Source organism: Lithobates pipiens, unplaced genomic scaffold (assembly GCF_037356315.1).
Source record: "Lithobates pipiens isolate NorthernLeopardFrog02 unplaced genomic scaffold, aLitPip1_a1.2 Scaffold_13, whole genome shotgun sequence".
NCBI classification, from domain to species: domain Eukaryota; kingdom Metazoa; phylum Chordata; class Amphibia; order Anura; family Ranidae; genus Lithobates; species Lithobates pipiens.
In genome coordinates this window covers 369,793,813-369,819,065 of record NW_027507718.1, presented here as the reverse complement: position 1 = coordinate 369,819,065, position 25,253 = coordinate 369,793,813, and the positions used below count along the sequence as shown (strand labels likewise).

General features: G+C 41.4%; 1 protein-coding gene across 2 annotated transcripts in view; it reads right to left on the bottom strand.

Moving 5' to 3' along the window:
• GALNT7 (polypeptide N-acetylgalactosaminyltransferase 7) overlaps positions 1 to 25,253 on the bottom strand; it is a 239,487-nt gene that overhangs the window by 28,563 nt on the left and 185,671 nt on the right. For both annotated transcript variants that reach the window (XM_077477211.1, XM_077477210.1), the window contains exons 7-8: positions 18,487 to 18,604; positions 6,729 to 6,851 (exon numbers count right to left, since the gene is read on the bottom strand). In XM_077477211.1, the coding sequence (XP_077333337.1) occupies positions 6,729 to 6,851; positions 18,487 to 18,604 (241 nt within the window). The remainder of the gene's footprint in view (positions 1 to 6,728; positions 6,852 to 18,486; positions 18,605 to 25,253) is intronic.

Sequence of the window (25,253 nt, the reverse complement as noted above, 5' to 3'; positions counted from 1 at the left end):
GTTAAAAGATAGAAAATAGTTAACGAGGACTAGGGGAGAGGGTGTTAATGAGAGTGATAAAGCAAGTCTATTTGGCAGTATGCATACAGAATTTTTTTTTTGGAGGGAAGATTTATGTTGTCTGAAATCTTGCTGTGACTTTGTCGTCACAGACACTCAAGAGCACCGGTGTGTTTTTTGAGGCTTCTGGTATTGTCTGTCTGCTAGGGTTGTAGCGGTCAGGGCCTGATTCTGTGCATAGTAAGAGTGGCCAAGGTATCCAGGGTGGATGACAGTGAACTGTTGTAGACAGAAGTGGCCAGGCTGGGGCAGGACAAGGATGAGATTTTGGTATAGAGACAATCTGTAGCAGAAAAAAGAAGAGAAGGGTTAAGAAAAGGTTTCTATGGGTAATTGTTTGGTAGTTGGAAGGCAAGGAGGAGGAAGACAAGGAGAGAGTGAAACTAATAAGGTGGTGATCAGAGAGAAGAAAAAGAATGTTGGAGACTTTTTGTGGAGTGCATAGGTAGGAGAATATGAGGTTAAGAGTGAGTAGAAGCGTTTGCCCATTGATTCAGCTCAAAATAGCAGGTTAGGCTCAGAAATTTAGAAGTGGCGGTAGTGGTAAGATTAACAGATTGCTGCAATAGATAAACAGTTATACTTTCCTGCAGCCTGTGTCTCCTACTAGTGTTCCATTTCCATGCTGCAGCCTCTATCAAACTCTTCAGAATTCAATACTTTTAGGAGTGTCAGATGTCTGTGTCCCCCATCATGTGCTGTGGGTCCTCCATCCAACACCTTTGTCACCACAGGACTCGGCAGTGATGAAGGGTTTGGAGGATGGAACCACAGTGCACAGTGGGGAACACAGAAATCAGACACGTACAATCAGCTAGCCCATACGTGGATGGAAATTTGGCCGACTGAGGTTCAATCTATGTATAGTCGGCTTTAATTAGCTCCACTTTCGAAAATGCAAACTGTCTGTATTTTATTTTGAATTTGGCACATTCATAGTTACATAGTTAGTCAGGTTGAAAAAAGTCCATCTAGTTCAACCACAAAAAAATAAAAAATACAATCCCATATACACAATCCTCCACCCACAGTTGATCCAGAGGAAGGCGAAAAACCCCAGCAAAGAATGCTCCAATTTGCTACAGCAGGGGAAAAAAATCCTTCCTGATCCCCCGACAGCCATATGGATTTTCCCTGGATCAACTTTACCTATAAATGTTAGTACCCAGTTATATTATGTACACCTAGGAAAGAATGCAGGCTTTTTTAAAGCAATCTGAGCTTACCAGAACCACCTCTGGAGGAAGCCTATTCCACATTTTCACAGCTCTTACTGTGAAGAAACCTTTCCGTATTTGCAGATTATATCTTTTTTCCTCTAGACGCCACAATGTAAAAGTGCTGCATGGAAGCACTACCCGATTTTAGCACACTAGTCACAGATTCTTCATGAATTTGGGTAACACACTAACAAGATGGATTAACATCAGAAAAGTGGCGCAGTAGCTTTATTGAACGCCCCCCATAGAATCATAAAACTTCAGGATGATGCAGAAGAAATGTGGTCAGAATTCCTAACCTTTCCTCACTCTTGTTTTTGTCTGTGTCCCTGTTGGAGGGTTCTCCCATCAATTTCTATTGTGACTGGACGTTATGGGAAATCTCTTTAATAGGGACACAGATGACAATAAGAAGTAAAAAGGGCTCTACACCCTTTATTAAAAACAACAAACCATTTTGGCTAAAACTGCAATTTTTTAAATGCTGTGTCATATGCCGTTTATACTCAGTCACTATGAGCTTTGTTTTCTGTATACTGCAAAAAACCTGGTTGATCCTGCAGCTCTCTATCTCCACCTTCTTTTCATGTCCCTAGGGATTTTACAGCTGCGGTGGCAGCTCTGCACATGCTCAGTTTTCAGAGCATTTCTTCCCCATCACATCTGAGCAGCCCATGTGACTTATAGAGTCAAACATGTGGGCACATACACAGTGGTAAATGACAATCCATTCCTTCCCTCCTCCTCCATGCCCACTAACCAGTTAAACACAATGGGGGCAGGATATTACATGTAGAATTATTCTAAGACACAGGCTGGAGGGGTGTGACACAGCCTATGATTGGCAGAAATCCACCCATACTATGTTATTGCCACAAAATAATAAAGATTTGATTTAAAATATATATTTGTATGACAATTTAAAATAGTTTATTGATATTATTTATTTATTTCTACTCTGTATTCCAAAGGCCGTTTTGTTTGTTTTGAACATGTGACCAGCAGCAGAGGGCTAGAAGCTCCTCCTGCTTATGTTTCCCTGCAGGCAGGCTGGGAAAGAGCTGGGTCATGTGATAGCTGTATATCGATTAGGAAAAACGGTTCTTAGGAGTTTTTGTTTATTAAAATAATTACAGTGCCATCATTCATATACTGAAATAGAAGGGACAATGTGTTTAGTATCACTTTAATTCCAAATTCTTCAATAAACATGATAGGCTGGTTTCTGGGTCAGCCCACAAAATGGATGTTCTCAAATAGTAAAACTGTTTTGTTTAAATAACATGTACAAAGCTTAAGGCTCGGTTCACACAGGAGGCGGCACGACTTGCCGCGCCGCGACTTGACAAGTCGCCCCCGTTCTGTACTACGAAACCGTTCTAAGAGGAGCGACTCAAGTCGCTCCGACTTAGAAAAAAGGTTCCTGTACTACTTTTGGCATGACTTCGGGCGACTTGCATTGACTTATATACAGAAGTCATTTTGCAAGTCGCCGCTGAGGTCTCGGCAGGTCGCGGCGCTGCAAGTCGTGCCGCGTCGTGCCGCCTCCTGTGTGAACCGAGCCTAAGAGAAGTCACACTGAGCTCATACATTAAGGGAAGAACTCTGAAAAAGTGGAAAGAAGTTTGGACAGAATGTAAGAGGCTTGAAGTTTCTTCAAATATTTGAAGCAGTATAAGCAAGCATCAAGCACAATTACCTGTGTTATATTCTCGCTGGAACGACAAGTTATGGCAGGATAACTATCTCTGGCTGAGGCTTTTATAGGAAATACATGTGGATTAAAAGAGATGCTCAATTATCCTGCCACAACTTGTCATGCCTCTGAGAACCATTTCAACTTTGCTAAACAAACACAAAAGTAGAAGTAGAAGCTGTACAATCCAGTAAACACGAGGACACAAATCCAACCAGGGGCTGATGGAGAGCAGAACAAGCACAGATCTTTCATGTACTAGATTTGTATTGATACATTTGTTTAGGACATCCTAAACCTCACAGAATGGTATAAAGTGGTATGAATATTGCTAATTCTGTTCACTTTAGAGCAAAACGCTCTCCAGGGGTCAGCAACCTTTTTCCACTTAAGGGCCGGATTCAATGTATGTGAATGCATGGAAGGCCACATTCACCTACTAATAAAGATAATAATTGGGACCCCTTTACATTACACAGACCCATATCTCTGGACCCCTTTACATTACACAGCCCTCCTCCCTGCACATGACACAGCCCACCCCCCCATGTTATGCTTTAGGATTGCGTGCACTCGTGGCAAACTATGGTATTTAAAAAATCTCCATAGGCGACGCTTTAAAAAAAATTCTACAGGTTACCACTTTAGAGTAATGCCCTGTACACACGGTCGGACTTTCCGACGGAAAATGTGCCATTGGACTGTGTTGTCATAAATTCCAATTGTGTGTGGGCTCCATCTGACTTTTTCCGACACACAAAGTTTGAGATCTTGAACTAAAGTTTTCCGACAACAAAATCTGATTGTTTAAATTCCGATCATGTGTAGACAATTCCGACTCACAAAGTGCCACGCGTGCTCAGAATAAATTAGGGGACGAAAGCTATTGGCTACTGGTCTCTTTATAGTCCCATCTTACAAGTCACCTTGTTCTGAACCATTGGATTTTCCCGACAACTTTGTGCACCCGTGTGTATGCAAGACAAGTTTGGGCCAAAATCTGTAGGAAAAAATCTGACGGATTTTGTCGTTGGAATGTCTTACCGTGTGTACAGGGCATTACAGAGGTCTTGTGCTAGAAATATTGCTCTCACTCTAAAGATTGCGGCGATACCTTACATGTGTGACTTGAACACTGTTTACATTTGCAGTCACAACTTACGTATGTGTTCGCTTCTGCGCACGGGCATGGACCGATGGGGCCCTTTACAAATCCCTTCTTTTCACTTAAAAGCATTCAAAATGCCAAGTTTGGCTGTTTGGAATGCTGTAATTCTTTACAGTTTGGCGCCTTTAAGTCTTCTGTAAACCGGAAGTGATGTCATGACATTGCTTCCGGATTACTAGATCCGAGACCCAATCTAAGCCGATTGTGGATTTGTAAGGGTCTCCAGCAAACTGGCGCATGTGTTGGCTGGTCGCCTGGGCCTCCCGGTGGGACGGGAGAGAGCGGGCGAGCCACGGAAGGCGGCGAGTTCCCTCCCGCTGCTTGGGATAACAGTCAAGCAGCTTCTTAGCTGCATCATTTGTTATCCCAAGAAATCCGCTAGGGGTTAAAACGTCCGGGTGCACGTGAATCCATCACGTGCACTGACGGGTTGGACATTTAGTGGCGGTGAGCCGAGTGCTGCCCGCAGGCCATAAGCTGATGTACCTCTGATGTACTCCTTTATCTTAAAGTAGACCCTGCTTGAAAATGAAAGGTAAACTTAAATTGTTAGTGCCCCCGCCCCCCCCCCCCCCACCATAAGAATCACTAAGTAAAAATCTAAAGATCTAAAGTTAAAAACATAATTTAATAATAAAAAAAAACAAAAAAACTTTACATTTCAGCTTCCAGTGAGCCCACCTAGACAAAGATAATGTCCTTGGACCTTCTCTGAACATTCTGGGAAAGCTGAGGGATTTAAATCTCACAAGAAGTCCTATTTCACACGGCTTCGATTTGTACAGAAGCAGTGTGAACAGCAAGCTTTTACTTTGCATTTGCAGACTATTCCGCATGCTTTGTTGAAGCGTTTAAAGTACCATTCAACTCCAGTTTATAAATGGTAAACACAGATCCTACTGGGAGTTCTGATTGCCACTTTAAGCAAGCTGCTAGCAGGCTTCAAGAAGTTCTGAAGCCTTCTAGCAGCTTGTTTAAAGTGGCAAGCAGCACTCTTATTAGAATCTGTGTTCAACATTTACCAACTATCAGCAAAGCTTGCTGAAAAGATCTACAAATTCTTTGTCAAAGCCTGCTGTTCACACTGCTCCTATACAAGCTGAAGCCGTGTGAAAGAGGCCAAAGTTCCTCCTGCACAGGGCGGATGTGACTTCTCATGGGATTTAGACTCCTCCATGTTCACAGGACCTGGGAGAAGGCCCATTCATATCATTGGTGCCTACAGGAGGAGGCCTGCAGCCGGGGTGTAACTTTTTTCTTCTAATGTTATAATTCTTCAATTTAGTGTTTCTTGACTGCAGCAGGCATGCAAATATTATTCAATACATGCATGTTAATATTAAACTTTTTTTTCAGCTCAGACCTTCTCTCGAGATGTTAGATTTGTATGCCTTTTTCATTTTATAAAGAAAACTGAGCAAAATGTGATACCAATTTTTCATAACCCCTCACCAACCGTACCACCAGGTATATATCTGGTAAGCCAGACCAAAAAACGAACTCTAACCCCATGTGCTCTACTTTACCGCAGCTCTGACCACATAAAAGGGCTTTTTGGGCGACATTTTAACCAAGGTGGTTAAAAACAAACTTGAAAAAAAAAATAGAATAGGTATCACTATTATTACCACCTTCCTGTAGAACAGAACTACCTTTATGGTGTCCCCATATATCTATCAGAAAACATAAGGAGAGATTTGATTTCTTGCTCCAGGGTGTGAGCACTCCCTATCTGCATGACAACTGCAGTGACTTAAATTGGTGAAATGAGAGCCCAACCACCATGAAGCAATGCAGGTGCTGTGTTAGAAGTGCCATTTGTAAGCATAGTATAACAGGAGTGCCCATAGACACACGCTTATAAATGGTTGTGTGTAATGATTTCATTCTAAAAAAATATCCTGCGACTTAAAGAGGAACTACAGTCTGCTCACATAATTTGTAATAAAAACCATCTTTGCCATTCTGAAGCTTCCCTCCAACCACTTTGCATATTATTTTATACATACTGTGATTCTGTATTTCCCAAATATGCTGCAAAAATCTCCCTCCGCTAAGTCTGGCTGCATCCTTTTTAACTGTGGGCAGCTGAAGCTGCTGCCTGTTCACTTCCTGCATTTACACAGAGGCACACCTCCAGCTCTGCAGCTTTCATTGGCCCTCTTATGACTCACCACCCCCTTCCTGGCAAACTCTCATGAGAAAGAGCTGTGCATGATGTTATAAGCCTAGGCCAGTGAGGGTGAACTTTGGCACCCCAGATGTTTTGGAACTACATTTCACATGATGCTCAACTACACTGCAGAGTGCATGAGCATCATGGGAAATGTAGTTCCAAAACACCTGGGGTGCCAAGGTTCACCATCAATGGCCTATGCTAATGACCAGACAAGAAACAGGAAGTGGGCTGTATAAGGTATTTACTGGCAGAAAAAAAATGTTTTACTATCCACAGTAAAACAACAAGTGCAAAAGATTTAATAGATGGATAGATGAAAAAAAAAAATGACTGGCCCGTTTAAACTAGAAGTTTAGGTTTTAAAAGAATTTAAACCTTTGCTGTATATGTATACAAAAAACGAACCTTCAGTGTTGGCGATGATCCCACGTAGACAGGAGGAGGGTTTCCTTGCCACCCATGTAAGCGATAGATGTGTCCCACACGTGAACAAGGTGTAAATAACAACTTTCCTCCACACTGCCAAATCTAAATGCAAAATATTACAGTTTAGAAGATCATTCAGGGACAACATACAAAATATATAAAGGTCTAGATTTAATGTGCATTCCCACATATCATTAAAGTGGAACCTTAGTCAGATAATTAAGTCCTGTTGGATCACCTCAAGCTGGCCCCTTTTGCAGGTATAGCTATATAAAACATAAAAACAAGTGCCTATACGGTTTAAAATCCAGTATTACACTGTCTCACCCTATTCTGCACATGCTCAGTTGCTCTCTATTTTTAGGCACTCCGGAATTTCTAGAGGCCGATCTGCTGCCAGTCTAAATATTTACTGCTGTTCAGGGGCTCTGAGCATTAACAAAATGGCAGCCTCCAGCAAGAAGAAACAGGAGCAATGCTGGAGGCAATTTACAGCACACACTTATTCTGGTAGCATATCTATTAATGTGGAATTTTTTTTACCAAGTTGTTATGGGTAAAATTCTGCTTCAAGCAGCTTGCATCTTTTCCTCACTTAGTTACACCTGATGGCCCTGCACTCCTGACATATATTTGTTGAGGTATCGAATGACCTGTATAGTTGATACAATCATACACGGACTCAATTAGTGCATGTTTGAACAAGCTCTTCTATTATTCTTAGGGAGTTACAGCGTCAGCCATTGTTGACTAGTCCTAATGAACCGGACAAAACCCATTCAGTAGGTAGCCCTATCTTCACCCCTTCTCCCAACATTCTCCAATTTAAAAATCAAAGAAAATGGACAGAAAATTGGCAGAGGAATAGTGCCTGCATTCGGATTAAGGTCAAAGTCAATTAAGGTCTACCTATAGCGATAGTGTGTATGGGATAGCCCCGATTTCCTCCCTTACATAGTTACAAAGTTGGTAAGGTTGAATAAAGACACCAGTCCATCAGGTTCAACCTCAGTGTGTGCGTGTGTGAGTGACTTTTTTTCCTTAACCCTGTACTGGCCACACATGGTGCAACTTCTTTCCTGCATCCCCGCCAGGAGATGGCAGTGATTAGCAGCCGCTACCAAGAGAATCCGGCAGGCTGGTTGTACCCAAGTTGATCGATCAACTTGGTACATTCAGACTACACATAGATGGTTTGAACCGTGTATGGCCGGCCTAAGTTAATTTATCTAAAAATCGCAGCTGACACTACAACTGTGGTTGTGATCTGATCACACATTGAGCAAACAGGATGGAAAATCCAACTGCAATATTACAGCATCCTACTCTGTATGTATTTTTTACCAGAAGTGCTAAACATCCAAGCGGTCCTACTGGGATTATACATATGACCCTCGGGTCAAACAGCCTGATCAGCCCCTGAATAGCCAAATTTAAGGCGATCATACATAGATCGAAATTTGTCTGGTTCAGCAGGGGCCGGACGAATTTTGTTATATGTATGGGCAGGGAAATTCTCTCGATCAGCGCCACCAGCTATAGCCGATGGTGCTGGTCAGTGTATTCTGAAGGTGAGGAGCGTCTCCCCACTGTCAGAGTACAATAGCAACTGAGGGAGTGATTCCCCCATCCATATTGAAACAAGTCATTTTCTTACGTTCAACCCATTGGTTAAGCAAATCTATGAGGTATATACATTATGGGCAGATTGGCAACATTTATTAAAAAAATAAAAATAAAAATAAATAAATAAATAAAAACACAAAAAAAGAAGCTAATCTCATTCATTCAGATCATTCATAAATCATTATCCACAAACCTACAGTTTTGCAGCAAAGATCAGCATTGTTTTGTTTTACTCTTTCCTTTGCCACTCAGATGTATACAGGACATGCAGCTCCATACAAATGAGTGAAATGTGATGGATTTCAATCGTTTTGCAGAGACAGGTCTACAGTCCTATCCAGGGGACCCTATTGATCCTAAAGGGAAGGTGTAGATTACAAGTCCTAATTTTCACCTGCCATTAGAATAGACGGAAATGCATCCACTATAGTTATCCCCACATTTCTAGTGTGCTGATGGAAAACAGACAATAGAACAGCTTGTGGTTATTTGCATACAGGAAAAGGTTGCTCTTGTTAATTGCCAGTTTCTTGATTGTTTTCTTTTTCCTCAACCAACACAAATGCAAATAATTAATTGTGGTTTAAAACAAGACTGACTATTCTAGACTCCTTCAAGTGATTGGAACTCAAATTCCTAGTGGGAAAACATAATGAACACAAACATTGCTAAGTACAAATGGAAACGTCATCTGCACAGCCAGTAGGCCTCTTCCTCCTCACGGTGTGAGATTTGTCACCGATCCCCAGAACAAGGCTGGCTACATAAACATAGGCGACAAAAGGTGCCCATAGACCTTGGATGATAGACTCCTTGATCTGACCAAGGAGGAGATGATCTAATTTCTAGTGTCTATGGGGCGCCAGCACACCTTGGGCCAAGGCTTGATGGAGGAACAGAAAATCAGACATGTTAGATCAACCTTTTTCAACCGGAGCGCCCTGAGTCTTCTTCAGGGGTGCTTTGGCAAAATGCCTAAAAATTGATCAAAAATTGTATACAAGCCAGCAGGTGGATGAAGCCTGCCATTTACACAAAGTCACAGGTTTTCAATATGTACCATTACAACTGTCTAGACACTGGCATCCTAACAACCAATCACATCAACAGTTAATAAGGAAGATGGCTGTTGCCTCCACAGCATCCTTGTGCCCTCCTGTGCCCCTCTCCCTCAGCATTGGGGTGACATCATCTAATTGATGGAGAGAAATTGAGGGAGGTGAGAAACTGTGGGATACTAGTCAGTACCAGTGTTCAAAAGCATGTTTGCTTTGGAAGAATAAATCACCTCTATTGTTGGGTGTCCTATATGTGAATGTTGCTGCCTTATGTAAAGCCATTAGAAAAATCTTTTACATTTTAGAATGGGTTCCTCGAGACTGTCCATAATTTTAATGGGTGCCTCGACTGAAAAACAGTTGAGAAACACTGTGCTAGATATACATTTTCTACAGTGTCACCCCCCCCCCCCCGCTTTACAGGAGGTGTCTGTAGCATGCCTCCTGACTCACGGTTTGTGGGTCGGAAGATGCCTAAAGATAGTTAGATTGTGCCAACATGTCCAGCGTTGTGATTCGCCGGAGCAGCGATGACGTCACTCCTGCGCATGTGCACAGGAGTCGACAATTGCGGCATATCACCGCAATCTGCGGCCTGCCCGACGCTGTCTACGGTGCATGCGCCGTAGACAGCGGTGGCGGTCTTTGGGTAAATATTTCTTGGACCTACAGGTAAGCCTTAATCTAGGCTTACCTGTAGGTCAAAGTTGGTTGTAAGGGTTTACAACCACTTTAATGGCTATGGCAGGCATAAAAGGAGCAAGCTATGACTGGTTTAAAGGTAATCTGGCTACTGTTACCGACCTCTCCTCCTGAAAATGCTAGTTGTCTGACTGTCAGACTGATCCACTGACTTCAATAACTTGGGTCCCCAAAGCAGAATATGCATTCTAAATTTTTAGGGCACCCCCACTGATCATCACTGTGTTGTGTCTTACCTCCTGGATCCCAGCCATGCCAACATCACCAGCTTGGCTGCTTATGCTCATCCTTGAATGTTGTTGTTTTCTGTTATGAGTATGGTGCTTGGGTTTTGGGCACAGAGGGCTAGCTATACTGTGTTCTAGTGCTAAGATTTTCAAACATTAAGGGTATAGATGGCCTTAAGGTTTAGGTTCTGTGATAGATTTAGGGGTTGGAATAAGTTCTGTCTGAGGGAAGGTTTAGGGTTTAGGTTAAAAAAAAAAAAAAAAAAAAATTCACAGTATATGTAGGCTTTCATTGTTGTCACCATCCTCTGAAAAATGCTAGTTTCATGGCTTACCATGCTGATCCATTGCTTTGTTTGAGAATCAGACCTCATTATACAGGATTTATTATAGCACCAACAATTTGCATAGAGCTTTACAACATGAATGAAGACAATACCGTTACAATTCAAATCAAGAGGGTAGGAGAGTTCTGATTCACCCGGGCCTAAATCCTTGGTCCCCTACAGCCAGGCACCTAACATTTTCAGAAGAGGGTCAGCTTTAAAATTGACTGCACTCCAAATGACCACATGCAAATTTATTACATTGGCAAATATCATGCCATCTCATATATGCCAGTTCTAGCTGTGAAGTGACGTCAGCCTCTAAGTGGTGATATCAGTGCTGTTGGCACCTTTGCCGCAGATCCTATGATAACTGAATGTATTTTTTGGGGAATAAAGTATATAAATAGTGTACATGTATATGGCCTAAGAGCCTCACTATCAGCATTGTACACATTAAAGGACATTTAGATTTGTATGACTATGTTCCCAATATTTGCCATGTGTGTGGTTCATAATTTCAGTTGCCCAAGCTGTAAACACATAGGCCGTATCATTCCCAGCTGCCAGGGACCGTGTGAAATAAAGACGACAGAAAGACAAAAGCACCAAGCAGAGTTTTAGTCAGCCACATGATTTAGGTGCTGGGAGAGATTTGTCCTGCTCTTTCTTTTCAGCAGACCAGCTTTCTGCTCTATTCCTCCCTCTTCTCTGGCTTGGTGTCAGATAACAGCACAGTCCTGTTATACTGTGTGCTTAGAGGAGATTAGAGCAGCAATACCTCACTAGCTGACTAGCTATACTGAGTAGAGGGGAAGCATGTGGTTATCTGTGTGCCCCTTCCCCCAGCCACGCTGAGTTCCTTACATACTTCTGCTGATACCGCCTCACTCACTCACCAGCCTTGTGCAGTGTGACCCGCTCAAGTGCCATTTCACAAAACAGCCAACGCAAATAAAATGGTCACTGGAGCTTTGCCGAAATATACATTTGCCTGCAGCAGTTAATGGCATGTGTGTGTGTGTGTGTGTATATATATATATATATATATATATATATATATATATATATATATATATATATATATATATATATATATATATATATATATATACACACACATATACATACATACATACATACATACATATACACACACACACACACACACACACACCCCTCCCCCCCCCCCAACTGCTGCAAGCAAATGTATATTTCAGAAAAGCACCAGTAAGATGACCATTTTAGTTGTGTTGGCCGTTGTGTACACACACACACACACACACACACACACACACACACACACACACACACACACACAATACACACAGTATCCCACAAACACACTCCTCACATTTTTGTACATTTTTTATTCTATCTTTTCATGTGACAACACTGAAGAAATGACACTTTACTATAATGTAAAGTAGTGAGAGTACAGCTTGTATAACAGTGTACATTTGCTGTGCCCTCAAAAAAACTCAACACACAGCCATTAATGTCTAAACCGCTGGCAACAAAAGTGAGCACACCCCTAAGTAAAAAAATGTCCAAATTAGGCCCAATTAGCCATTTTCCCTCTCCGATGTCATGTGACTCGTTAGTGTTACAAGGTCTCAGATGTGAATAGGGAGCAGGTGCATTAAATTTGGTGTTTTCACTCTCTCATACTGGTCACTGGAAGTTCAACATGGCACCTCATGGCAAAGAAATATGCTCTACATAAAGATGGCCTAGGCCAGTGATGGCGAACCTTGGCACCCCAGATGTTTTGGAACTACATTTCCCATGATGCTGAACTACACTTCGGAGTGAATGAGCATTATGGGAAATGTAGTTTAAAAACATCTGGGGTGCCAAGGTTCGCCATCACTGGCCTAGGCCATTGATGGGGAACCTTGGCACCCCAGAAGATGTTTTGGAACTACATTTCCCATGATGCTCGACTACACTGCAGAGTGCATAAGCATCATGGGAAATGTAGTTCCAAAACATCTGGGTTGGTAAGGTTCACCATAAATGGCCTGAGCTATAAGAATATTGCCAAGACCCTGAAACTGAGCTGCAGCACGGTGGCCAAGAGCTTACAATGGCTTACCAGGACAGGTTCTACTCGTGACAGGCCTCGCCATGGTTGAACACAGAAGTTGAGCGCACGTGCTCAGTGTCATTTCCAGGGGTTGTCTTTGGGAAATAGACGTATGAGTGCTGCCAGCATTTCTGCAGAGGTTGAAGGGGTGGGGGGCCTGCCTGTCAGTGCTCAGACCTTACGCCACACACTACATGAAATTGGTCTGCATGGCTGTCATTCCAGAAGGAAGCCTCTTCTAAAGAGGATGCACAAGAAAACCCGCAAACAGTTTACTGAAGACAAGCAGACTAAGGACATGGATTACTGGAACAATTCCCTGTGGTCTGATGAAACCAAGATGAATTTATTTGGTTCAGATGGTGTCAAGCGTGTGTCGCAGAAACCAGATGAGGCGTACAAAGACAAGTGTGTCTTGCCTACAGTCAAGCATGGTGATGGGAGTGTCATTAAATGGGGCTGCATGAGTGCTGCCGGCACTGGGGAGCTACAGTTCATTGAGGGAACCATGAATGCCAACATGTACTCTGACACACTGAAGCAGAGAATGATCCCCTCCCTTTGGAGACTGGGGCGCAGGGCAGTATTCCAACATGATAACATTGCCAAACACACCTCCAAGACGACCACTGCCTTGCTAAAGAAGCTGAGGGTAAAGGTGATGGACTGGCCAAACCTGTCTCCAGACCTAAACCCTTTTGAGCATGTCAGCATCTTCAAACGGATGGTGGAGGACCACAAGGTCTCTAACATCCACCAGCATTGTGATGTTGTCATGGCGGAGTGGAAGAGAACTCCAGTGGCAATCTGTGAAGCTCTGGTGAACCCCATGCCCCAGAGAGAGTTAAGGCAGTGCTGGAAAATAATGGTGACCACACAAAATATTGATACTTTGGGCTGAAATTGGACATTTTCACTTAGGGGTGTACTCACTTTTGTTGCCCGCAGTTTAGACATTAATGGCTGTGTGTTGAGTTATTTTGAGGAGACGGCAAATTTACACTGTTATACACGCTGTACGCACTACACTCACGACTTTACATTGTAGCAAAGTGTCATTTCTTCAGTGTTGTCACATATACACAGTGGGGAAAGTAATTATTGATCCCCTGCAGATTTTGTAAGTTTGCCCACTTACAAAGCAATGAAGGATCTATATTTTTTTTTTATCATAGGTGTATTTTAAATGATAGGGAGTCGAGTTGAAGTTCAGTGAGTAAAATAGGTATTTGATCCCCTACCAACCATCAATAATTCTGGCTCCCAGACTGGTTACAGTATGTGCTCATGTAGTACAGATTAGTCCTGTCAATTTAATAAGGTGCTCCTAACGATATCTCTTTCTTCCATTCAAACCTTACCATCATGGGCAAGACCAAAGAGCTGTCAAAGGACGTCGACAAGATTATAGACTTGCACGGGCTGGAATGGGCTACAAGGCCATGAGCAAGAAGCTTGGTGAGAAGGAGACAACTGCTGGAGAGATTATTCGCAAATGGAAGAAATACAAAATAACCACCAATCGTCCTCGGTTTGGCGCTCCATGCAAGATTTCACCTCATGGGGCAAGGATGATCATTAGAAAAGTGAGGGATCAGCCCAGAACTACACGGGAAGAAATTGTGAATGATTTCAAAACATTTGGGAGTCACCAAACAAACCATTGGTAAAACAATACGCTGCCATGGATTAAATTTCTGCAGCGCCTGCAAGGTCCCTCTCCTCAAAAAGGCACATGTACAGGCCTATCTAAAGTTTGCCAATGAACATCTAAATGATTCAGAAGAGGATTGGGAGAAAGTGCTGTGGTCATATGAGACCTAATTTGAGCTTTTTGGCATTATCTCAATTCGCCATGTTTAGAGGAAGAAAAATGCTGACTATGACCCCAAGAACACCATCCCTACAGTCAGGCAAAGAGGAGGAAACATGATGCTTTGGGACTGATTCTCTGCTAAAGGTACAGGCTGACTTTGCTGCATTGAGGGGCCAATGGATGGGACCATGTATTGTAAAATCTTGGATGAGAACCTTCTTCCTTCAGCCAGAACACTGAAGATGGGTTGTGGATGGATCTTCCAGCATGACAATGACCCAAAACATACTTCCAAGGCAACAAAGGAGGGGCTCAAGAAGAAGCACATTAAGGTCCTGGAATGGCCTAGCCAGTCTCCAGACCTTAATTCTATGGAAAGTTTATGGAGGGAGGTGAAATTGAGTTGCCAAGCGACAGCCAAGAAACCTAAGGATTTGGAGAAGATCTGTAAAAAGTGGACCAAAATCCCTACTGAGATGTGTGCAGACATGGTAACCAACTACAAGAAACGTCTTACCTCTGTGCATGCCAACAAAGGTTTCCCCACCAAGTACCAAGCCATGTCTTGCTTGAGGATTAAACACTTATTTTACTCACTGAACTGCAACTCAATTTATAACATTTGTATCATGTGTTTTTCTGGATACTCGGCTGATATTCTGTCTCTATTATTTAAAATACGCTTATGATAAAAATGATAGACCCTTCATTTCTTTGCAAGTGGGCACACTTCTAAAATCTGCAGGGAAGCAAATAATTATTTTCCCCACTGTGTGTATATATATATATATATATATATATATATATATATATATATATATATATATATATATATATATATATATATATATATATATATATATATATATATATATATACACACATACACATAATATATATACACACACACACACACAAATCTGCTAAGCAGAAAGGCTGGCGGTGGTAGTGCTGCGAACAATCTGAACCTTACATACTTTTAGACCACATGCATGCTGGGTGTTTTTACTGTGGCTGTTTATTTTTTCTGCGTCTAAACACCCCTCCATGTTAGTCTATGTGTCCATGCACACATAGCCATGTAGCCCCCATTCAAACCAGTGCGACCTGTCATGCAATTTGCCAGTTCCAAATCACATGGCAAGTCACACCCCATTGCCGGCAATGGAACTGTTCATGTCGCAGTGATTATGAAAAAGGCTCCTGCACTACTTCTTACCGATTTCATTGCCACTTGTATAGACTTCTGTTAAATGAAGTTGCAAGCTGCAATGAAAATTGACAGTGCAAATTGCACTCCTGTGCGGCTTTGAAATCGCACTGAAGTAGCATGAGTTCAAAGCCACACCGGTGTGAACCATGGCTTAGAGGAGTTTAGAGGTAGGGGCACTTAGAGGAAGAAAAGTCCCGGAGCAGCAACGATTCGGCAGAAAAACTGCTTGGCACGCGCAAACATGTCTAAAATGTGCGCTTAGCGTTGGAGCATTAATTCATTTCCATGGCCAGAATAAAATATTATTCTGGTCAATTAAATTAACACCCAAACACTTGGTGTGCCTAAACGCTTTAAACGCATTTACAAGCATCAAGCGTTTTTTTCTGCCAAAACTCTGCTGCCAGGAGGAAAGGCATCTAGTAGAGATGGCAAACGTCCAGTATACATAAGGCCTAATAGTTTTTATAACTAATAATTAATGGCACTAATGTAACCTGCACAGAGGTGAATGCCATCTAACTTATTACAACAGAATGACATCCAAAATGGGTTTGTCATTTCAAGGCAAGGCTTGAGAGAGCTACTCATCAGGCAAAGATTATCTTTTTCTGAACACAAAGAAGCCAGTCAAGGGTAGTATAAATGTATATCATTTAATTATACAAGGTTTAAAGTGGAACTCTGTGAATTAACTATTCCGCAAACTTGCACTGGCCCAGTTTGGCGTGATAAAAATATCCATAACGTTTATCCAGAGGGCTGCTGTAGATGCTGAAAATCACTGTAGTAATCTGCACTACATACATGATCTTCTGGGTTCAGCTTCACTCGCAAAACATTGCGGCCATTCAAAGCACGCCTTATTTCTTTTTCAGTGAATACAAGGCATGATCTGATTAAACGAGGTAGAGAAGAGGGGCAGATGATGATATCATTTTCACTTCATCCAATCCGAGAAAGCCTTTTATCACTTAAAAAAAATACAAGGAATTCTCTAAATGGCAGCATTGGCAAGCAAATAGCCCCCTATGTTCAGTGTGCAGAAAGCAAGCCGCTCCTGCAGCACTCAGAAGACCATGGCTACTGCTGTTGGTAGCGCAGAGTACTACAGTGATTTTCAGCATCCCTAAGCAGACATCTGGATATCAGAATCGGATATTTACAGTTAGTACATCAAGCTAAGCTACACCAATGTAAGTTTACTGAAACCGTAATTCCCGGAGTTCTGCATTAAAGTGTTCTAAATAGTGGCTTAGTGGTTAGTACTTCTGCATTGCAGCACTAGGATTTTCGGTTTGAATCCAGCATGGAATTTGCATGTTTTCAATCAAGTTTTATTTCCCTGTGCTTGCATGGGTTTACTCCAGATAGTTCGGTTTTCTTCCCATGCTCCAAAGACAATTGGATTTAGCACATGTATGCATGTAAGGTAGGGAACTTAGAATGGTCAGGGAACTTAGAGGGCAATGGCCGATGTGAATGTAAAATTGTTGGTGATATATAAATACCTGTATATAATATTGCTTAGGGTCTTATTTTAAAGCAATATGAGCCAGCCATTGGCCAAAACCTGAAAATAAAAATAAAAAACGCACCAGTCATATGACAAACCTCTCTTCAAATTACAGAGTTCCATCTGCTGCCTTATGTAGATGTAACTTTGTGGCACCCCACTGTCTCCACACCATGGCTTGCATTTTATAAATGACCAGTAAATGTAGTATGTACATGTTTTCATGATTTTTACATACGTAAACTGCACTGGAACATGTTTGTAACATATGTTGACGTGTGTTTTCATGCACGGCCATCGTATTCAAAATGCTCTAACACTGCTAAAAGCAGAAAGCCTTCTGTAAGTTTTTCTAGGCCCTGCAAACCACATCCCCCTCACCCAATGTGTTTCCAGACATTCAACTGTAAATCATCTAAAAGGAATTCTTTTTTGTTCTTATTCCTGGTTTGCAGAGGTGTGCTATATGCACTTCATTGTGCAGACTGCATACTAACTGACTATAAACAAAGCAGGCTTTACGCTAGGTTGACATTGTGATGGCAGCATTTAAAGCACAAAACTAAGCTCATGTGATATTTGCAATACTTCTGGGTGTAATGTATTTGAAAAGTACGTTTTTTTTTTTATTTTTTTTATTTATTTTTTTTAATAAGAAAAATGAAAAACCCAATGACAATATGTTTACTAACAAGGTGCCGAATGCATAGATTTCAATGTTTTTTTTATTTTTTTGAAGCACATGATTAGAGCCTAATTGGCTTAAATAAAGGATGGGCTCGGGGCGCAGAGCACTGCGCCCTGAGCCCACCCAGTTGTGTGACTATAGCGAGTTAATATTCGCTAATGTCTTTCTGCTTCTCCTCTCCCTCAATCAGGAAGCGGGTCCTGAGACCCGATTGGCCAGGGAGTCTTAGGATGAGTGCGAGCGAGGGGGGGGGGGGGTTTGTTTGCCACTCCCCAAAATATTGAGCACCAGCCGTCGCTGATACTAAATATAATACAGCAGATTCAATCAGTTAGGACCACAGTAAATGGAAGTATGGTATTTGTTCCTGTGTGTGTCTGCACGTTATTAACACTATTTACACTGCCCTATTAAATATGTCTGAGAACAAATTACAATACCGTGGAAAATAAATGAGCACTCTTAATATACGTTACCTTGTAAGAGATTTCAAAATTCTCTCCACCCCAGATCTGAAGACCTGGATCATACAGCCCAAGCTCGAAAAAATAATTTCGCTCAATGGCAAACAATCCTCCAGCCATGGCAGGTGACCTACAGAATGATTGCAGTAAAAAGGTTTGTCAGCACTGGGATAGTATAGTGCAAAGTGATAACAAATCGGGAAAACGGGTATGATCAGGACAGTATGATGCAAAATACAAGCAAGCACAGCAAGCATAGCAAGCACAGCAAGCAAAGGATATCAATGTGAAGCACAGAGAGCTGGAAATGGCATATAAAAAGCTGCAATAATCAAAACTGAAAGGGAGGTAAGAATGGTGAGTATAGGTCACCATGTATGTCACACATCTATCAGGAAAGATTGTTATATATGACTATGTGAATTATGGCCAGAGTAACATTTTATAGGCACTACTCCCTCACGTCAAACAACCCTTTTTAAGACCAGTAATCAGTGGGCATAAGCAATACTAAAATGTCAGGTATAGATAGTTCTAATAGTGGAGTGTTGCTTTCTACATCTTTTTTGGTTATTTACAGGTTTTCTCCTTCCTGAGCTCAGTGCTGAAAACAGACACTCAAAAAAATATATATAAAAATATGCTGCTAGAATTACATGAATGAAAACTAAAGGCTTTATTTGATATTCATGCCTTCCCTAGTATATCAGAGGGTATTGTTGGGTTCGGCGGGGTGATGGTTCTGAGTAGCAAAGCCTGTCACCAGCCAGTATTCTGCAGAGAGGGATCCTTGCTCTCCACATAGAAACAGTGGACTCTCTATAGAGGTCCAAAACCCCCGCTGCCGAGTCAGTAAACAAGCTCTGTAAACAGCAATAAGAATGAGCTTTGGGGATTGCAGAGGTACAGGTTTGACTTAGCATGTGGTGTGTTGGACCTCTGCACTGCTTCCACATAAAGACTAGGGGTTAATTCTTGCAGCATGCTGGCTAGGGACAGGCTTTTCTATTCAGGCTGTGGCTGCTTTCTAAACAAAAGAACTGCAAGACTTTGGGGGCGATTTGCTAAAACCAAAGAGTGCAAAATCTGGGGCAGGTCTGCATAGAAACTAATCAGGGTCCAGGTTTTTTTTAATCAAAGCTTAACCACTTCCTGCCCTCCATATAGCAAAATTACGTCCGGAAAGTGGTTTCATTATCCTGACTGGGTGTCTTATGACATCCACCAGGATAAGCCGCTAGTGCATGCCCATGGCGATTGGTGGTGTGGTGTGTCAGCCTGACACATCGCATCTCCGATCTAGGTAAAGAGCCTCTGACGTTGGCTCTTTACCATATGATCTGCTGTGTCCAATCAGACCACAAGGGATGCCCACTTTAGACCACAAGGCGAGCCCACCAAGGGTGCCAATCAATGCCCATTAGCAATGCCCATCAATGCCTCCTGATCAGTGCCACCCATCAGTACCGCCTATAAGTGGCACCTATGATTGCCCATCAGTGCCGCCTATGAGTGCCTCATCATCAGTGCCACCTCATCAGTGAAGGAGAAAAAACTTACTTATTTACTAAGTTTTATAACAGAAACGAAGAAAAACATTTTTTTTCTTTTCTAAATTTTCGGTCTTTTTTTATTTGTAGTGCAAAAAATAAAAACCCCAGTGGTGATCACATAACAAAAGAAAGCTATTTGTGGGAAAAAAAATATAAACAATGTATTTTGGGTACAGCGTCACATGACTGCACAATTGTTATTCAAAATGTGACAGCCATGAAAGCTGAAAGTTGGACTGGGCAGGAAGGGGGAAGTGCCCAGTATCCGTTGACACCCGCCGAAATCTGATCCAATCCAAAAAACAGACAGATGGGGGATCAGATGACAGTTGGATGTAAAACGGTTTGTTTACGTCCGACTGTCCATAGAGGAAAGTGGAGCAGGCACGGAACGGTCATCCGCCTGCTCAGCGGGGATCAGTGGAGAGATCCTCTAATAAGCGGGCAGATCCGCTGGCAGACACCGCCAGTGTGAAAGTGGCCTAATTGAACAACCTGAAGTTGGAAGCCAATTGGCTACCATGCACAGCTGCATCAGATTTTGCACTCTCTAGTTTTAGTAAATCAACCCCTTTGAATGCCTTTTATTTTGATGCACCTGCAATGTATTTAGGTGATATAACCTAAACGCTCAGTTGAGCTGTAACAGTGAAGATTGAAATGGTTAGAAAATGTCTATTCCTGACTGGTTCTCTTTAAACTGAGTGTTAAATAATATGTGCTAAACAATGAATATGAACAGTAAATGCACAGCACCGAATATGATTATTGGAAGTTTGTTTCCAGCAATGACCTACGAATGTAAGTGACTTGTTTTTATGAAACTGGTACAAAAAAAAGTCAGGCAAATGATTTAGAAATATTTTTTATTCTGCCTTAAAGGTGTGGATTGACTGAGCAGTTGAAAATAACATGCACAGAAAAATCCAACCATGATGTGCATTTAAAAGACTAATTTGTCTGATTGAATAATTCTCCTTTAATGCAAGTAGGCCATAGACTAGGCGAACTGTTTAAGATATTGAAGTGTTGGAAGCAGACGTGGCTTTTAAAAGAATTTTCTGTCATTTGTGTCATTTTAGAGAACAGAAATAATAATATCTCCTGAAAACGATTGCCTTTGATTTTCCTGTATAAAGTTGAGCTTTTTTCTGTCATTCCACTTTAGAAATGTTAATTAAGAGGAAGACTCGGTGCTCTTCACCCCATTTAGCAGCAAGCTTTTTCAAGGTTATGCTTTCTGCAAGAAAAATAGTTACTCAAGGGGCCCTGAAGTTCACTCTGTCATCAATAATAACTCAGAACTTGTATTGTTTTATAGCAGGCACTTAATATCTGCATTTACCTTTATTTGTTCAAAGTATTCTGTGAGCCCCAACGGTCCTCTGAACCTCTAACTGATCATGGTCTTCTATGTACCCCAATATCACCTTGAACCTCTAAATCTTCTCAGGCTTCTGTGTTAATCAAAGTCCCCCTGAAGCTCTAATTGTTCACAGTCTTTGAATGCACCCCATTAACAACCTGCCCCTCTAAATGTTCTCAGTCTTCTGTGTTACCCAAAGTCCCCATGAATCCAGATGTAGATCTTGACTTGATTAGTCAAAGTATAAACCCTGCCATAGACAGTTCCAATTCTAGCCAGTTTAGCAGGAACTGTCTGAGATTCTAACCATCTATGGGCAAGCTGATTGTACCCAAGTTTATCCATCGATAAGCTTGGGTACAACCAGCATGTCTTATTTTTGCTAACAATAATCCCTGTTCTCCCGGCAGGGATGTCCCCCAGCTGGGGGAACACAATAGCTCCACGTGAGGCATTCCCCCATCAACACTGACTGTGTTGATGGGGAAATCAAGCAATTTACTCATCTATGGCAGGCTTAACCCTACCTTGTCTTGCCCTGAGGCTTCCCATAATGCTATCAGCTGAAATGCTGATTCTGCTGTGTAGTCTTCAACAAGACTGACTCATCTACTACACCAGTGGTCATCAACCCTGTCCTCAGGGCCCACCAACAGGCCAGGTTTGCAAGATAACTGAAATACATCACAGGTGATATCATTGCTGCTCAGTGATTGCAGTATTCTAGTCTGCATCTCCCCAAGGTAATACATAAAACCTGGCCTGTTAGTGGGCCCTGAGGACAGGGTTGATGACCACTGTACTACACAGCTTAGGGATATGTGGTGCATAGACACGTATGTAAACAGATGGTCACTTTTCTTAGAACATTGTAGGAAGAGTCAGGGTAGATGAGAGAATTCAAAAACTTCATGTAGGTTATTAACATTCACCATACGCTGGGTTTTACATTACCTGCATAGCTAGAATGGGAATATTGTGATTCAATACTCAAAGTTCTCCCTGTGCTGCAAGTCACCTAAATACTTCTCCCCACCAGTGTTAGGGGGTGGATTGCTCCATCCTAGGTGGGACATGCCGAGGAGAAGCAGTACAAGCTTTATGGTCTAAAAGGCCCATCAGAGGTTTGTGCCACCACACCACCCCTTCTGCCGATACATTATTTGTATACTGTGATCAGCTTGCAGTACCCCCCCACTTTCATAAATGACTTTTTGTATATTTTCTAGGTGATTATTGATCACAGTTTTATTTTGAAGAGCAACTACACTTCTGTAATACTAAATGGCGCGGGAAAGACCATTATATCTAATAAGAATTATTTAACTTCTTCTTTTTAGCTTGTGACAACTGTAATCTACCACTGTCTATGGAATGCTCACGGTCAGGTGTATCTTTTTACATGGCCTCCAGTAAAGTTAAAACAGCTTTATTAGACATCATGAATACTGTAAGCACGGTGTAATCCTAAGGGAATTAGGCTAGTAATAAATGCTATCAGTATGCTAGGAAAGTGTCTGGACAGAAACAGAAATCTGCCAGGAAATAAATTACGGACTTGTGTTACTGCCGTTGCCGACTAGTGTTTGCAAGAGCAAGTTCTAGAACCAAAATCATTTGCCTTACCCGTTTTTCAATACCTTATAAGTCACTGACCCAGAACACATACATTATGGGTATATCAGGTGTCCTGAAACTTCACAGGCTTCCTGCTTGTTCGATATCAGCTCACTAATTAAGTGAGGCAAGAGTAAGGATGACAGCCTTGGAGCAAACATTTTTCAAACACAAGTCATCAATGGCAGCTCTCATTTTCCTACCTTGACAGGTATACTTCCCTATAAATGTTACCCTATAGTGAAAGCCTACTACCAACCTGAGAGGTACCCTACTCAGCAAAACATGGACATAGACATGATGTCCATTCTAAAGGAGAGCAGACAGAACATTTGATGGAATGTGCATGGAGAGGCACTGTTTTCTAGCAGCCCTAGGACAGAGGTTATGTCATCCTCTAGTTCACTCCTTTTATCGGGTTCTAATCCTGAAACCCCAATGATCAAATTAGCGTCCTGATTTTATATCTTATACTAGTGGCTATACCAGAAGATAGGCTCCCTACTGAATTCCATCTGTGAAAGAAGTTGAACATTACATAATGTGTCCTTTCTATAGCTTGTATAAATTCAGAAATTCATTTTTGCACACATGAGCTTATTTAAATCCACTTCTAGACTGTGACAGACAGAAATGGTTCAAACATATATATTTCTGATTCTCTTTCTGATATATTCTCTATATTCTGATTCTCTTTCTAACATATATTTCTGATTCTCTTTCTGATATATTCTCTATATTCTGATTCTCTCTCTAACATATATTTCTGATTCTCTTTCTGATATATTCTCTATATTCTGATTCTCTCTCTAACATATATTTCTGATTCTCTTTCTGATATATTCTATATATTCTGATTCTCTTTCTAACATATATTTCTGATTCTCTCTGAATAAGGCTCACATGGCTGTACGGTCACCTTCCATTCAATGGCTGCAGCTTAGAGTTCATTATATAGAACACAAAGCTACATTTTAATTTGAATTAACTTTTTCTTAGATGGCAATGAAAAAATTACGGAAATTTAGTGTTACCAATTATATTATGACGTGTATTCAATATCGCAATGAGTTATATACAGTAAACATCGGGTATAGTTGTTCTGAAATATGTGTTGGCTGTCTGGAGAATAGGGATGTAGTAATGTGGTGTGACAGTTCTTATATCAAATGTGTATTCCTCAATGTGAGGAACCGCCTTACATTTTTGTTTCATCTTTTTACTAATTAAATTTACACCAAAAAGGCCAAAGACAATGCAAATGACAAAGAGTAACAGTGCCAGGTGTGTAGGCTGGGTCATGCTGGTACATATTAAAAGAAAAATGACATTGCAGGAAATAACATGGTAACTAGAGAAGAATTAGTGATGGACTTGTGGATTTGCATTGTCATAGTTTTTTTGTGAAATTCCGCTTACAATAGCGCACTCATAGTGTAGAATACACAACATTTCTATAGAGCACATCTATCATACAGGCACATGAGAGTAAAAAGCAAGAAGCTGAGAGGGGTGACTTTGCAAATGATTAGAAGGTAAACAAGCGTATCGCTTGCGGCACCAGTAAGCTTCTCTGTGCCAGGTGAACTGAGAACAAGCTATGTCCATAGAGAAAATGAGCCACAAGCTAACAGTCCATGACTGTCAAAGAGAAACAGCATTGCATGGCAAGGACTATTCACTTTAAGCCACTTTGTCAGTAAAAGAAAATACCTCTGTCCCACTTGGGTTGAAAGCTTTTACTAGAGAAACGTGCACACTATGTACATTTTATGTACTATAGTTTTATATGTACATACCTTAAAACTTCAAATGATGTCAGTTTCTTAGCTGCACTACAAAACTGACTGTTGCACTCCATGTCATTGGCTGCTGTTTTAATATATGGTGCCCAAAGCCAACCATCACTGATTACGTAAAGAAATCACAGCAAATTATAAAAGCTTCATGCCTTAAAAGTAGAACTATAGGCAACTTTTTTTTTTTTTCATTTTGGATAGAGCAAGGAAGGGGTATAACCCCAGTCAGATTTTTTTTCACCATCTGTGTCCCATTTTAGAGACTTCCCTTCACTTCCTGTCCCATAGCCAAACAGGAAGTGAGGAAATCCCTGCAAATTAAAGGAATCCTTTGGGGATTCACCAGAACTAGTGTCCCCATTGGAAGAATTTCCCTCTAATACTTTTCTGGGGACAACCCAAAATTTGGAATTATGTTTTACTTTCAATGATAATGATAAACAC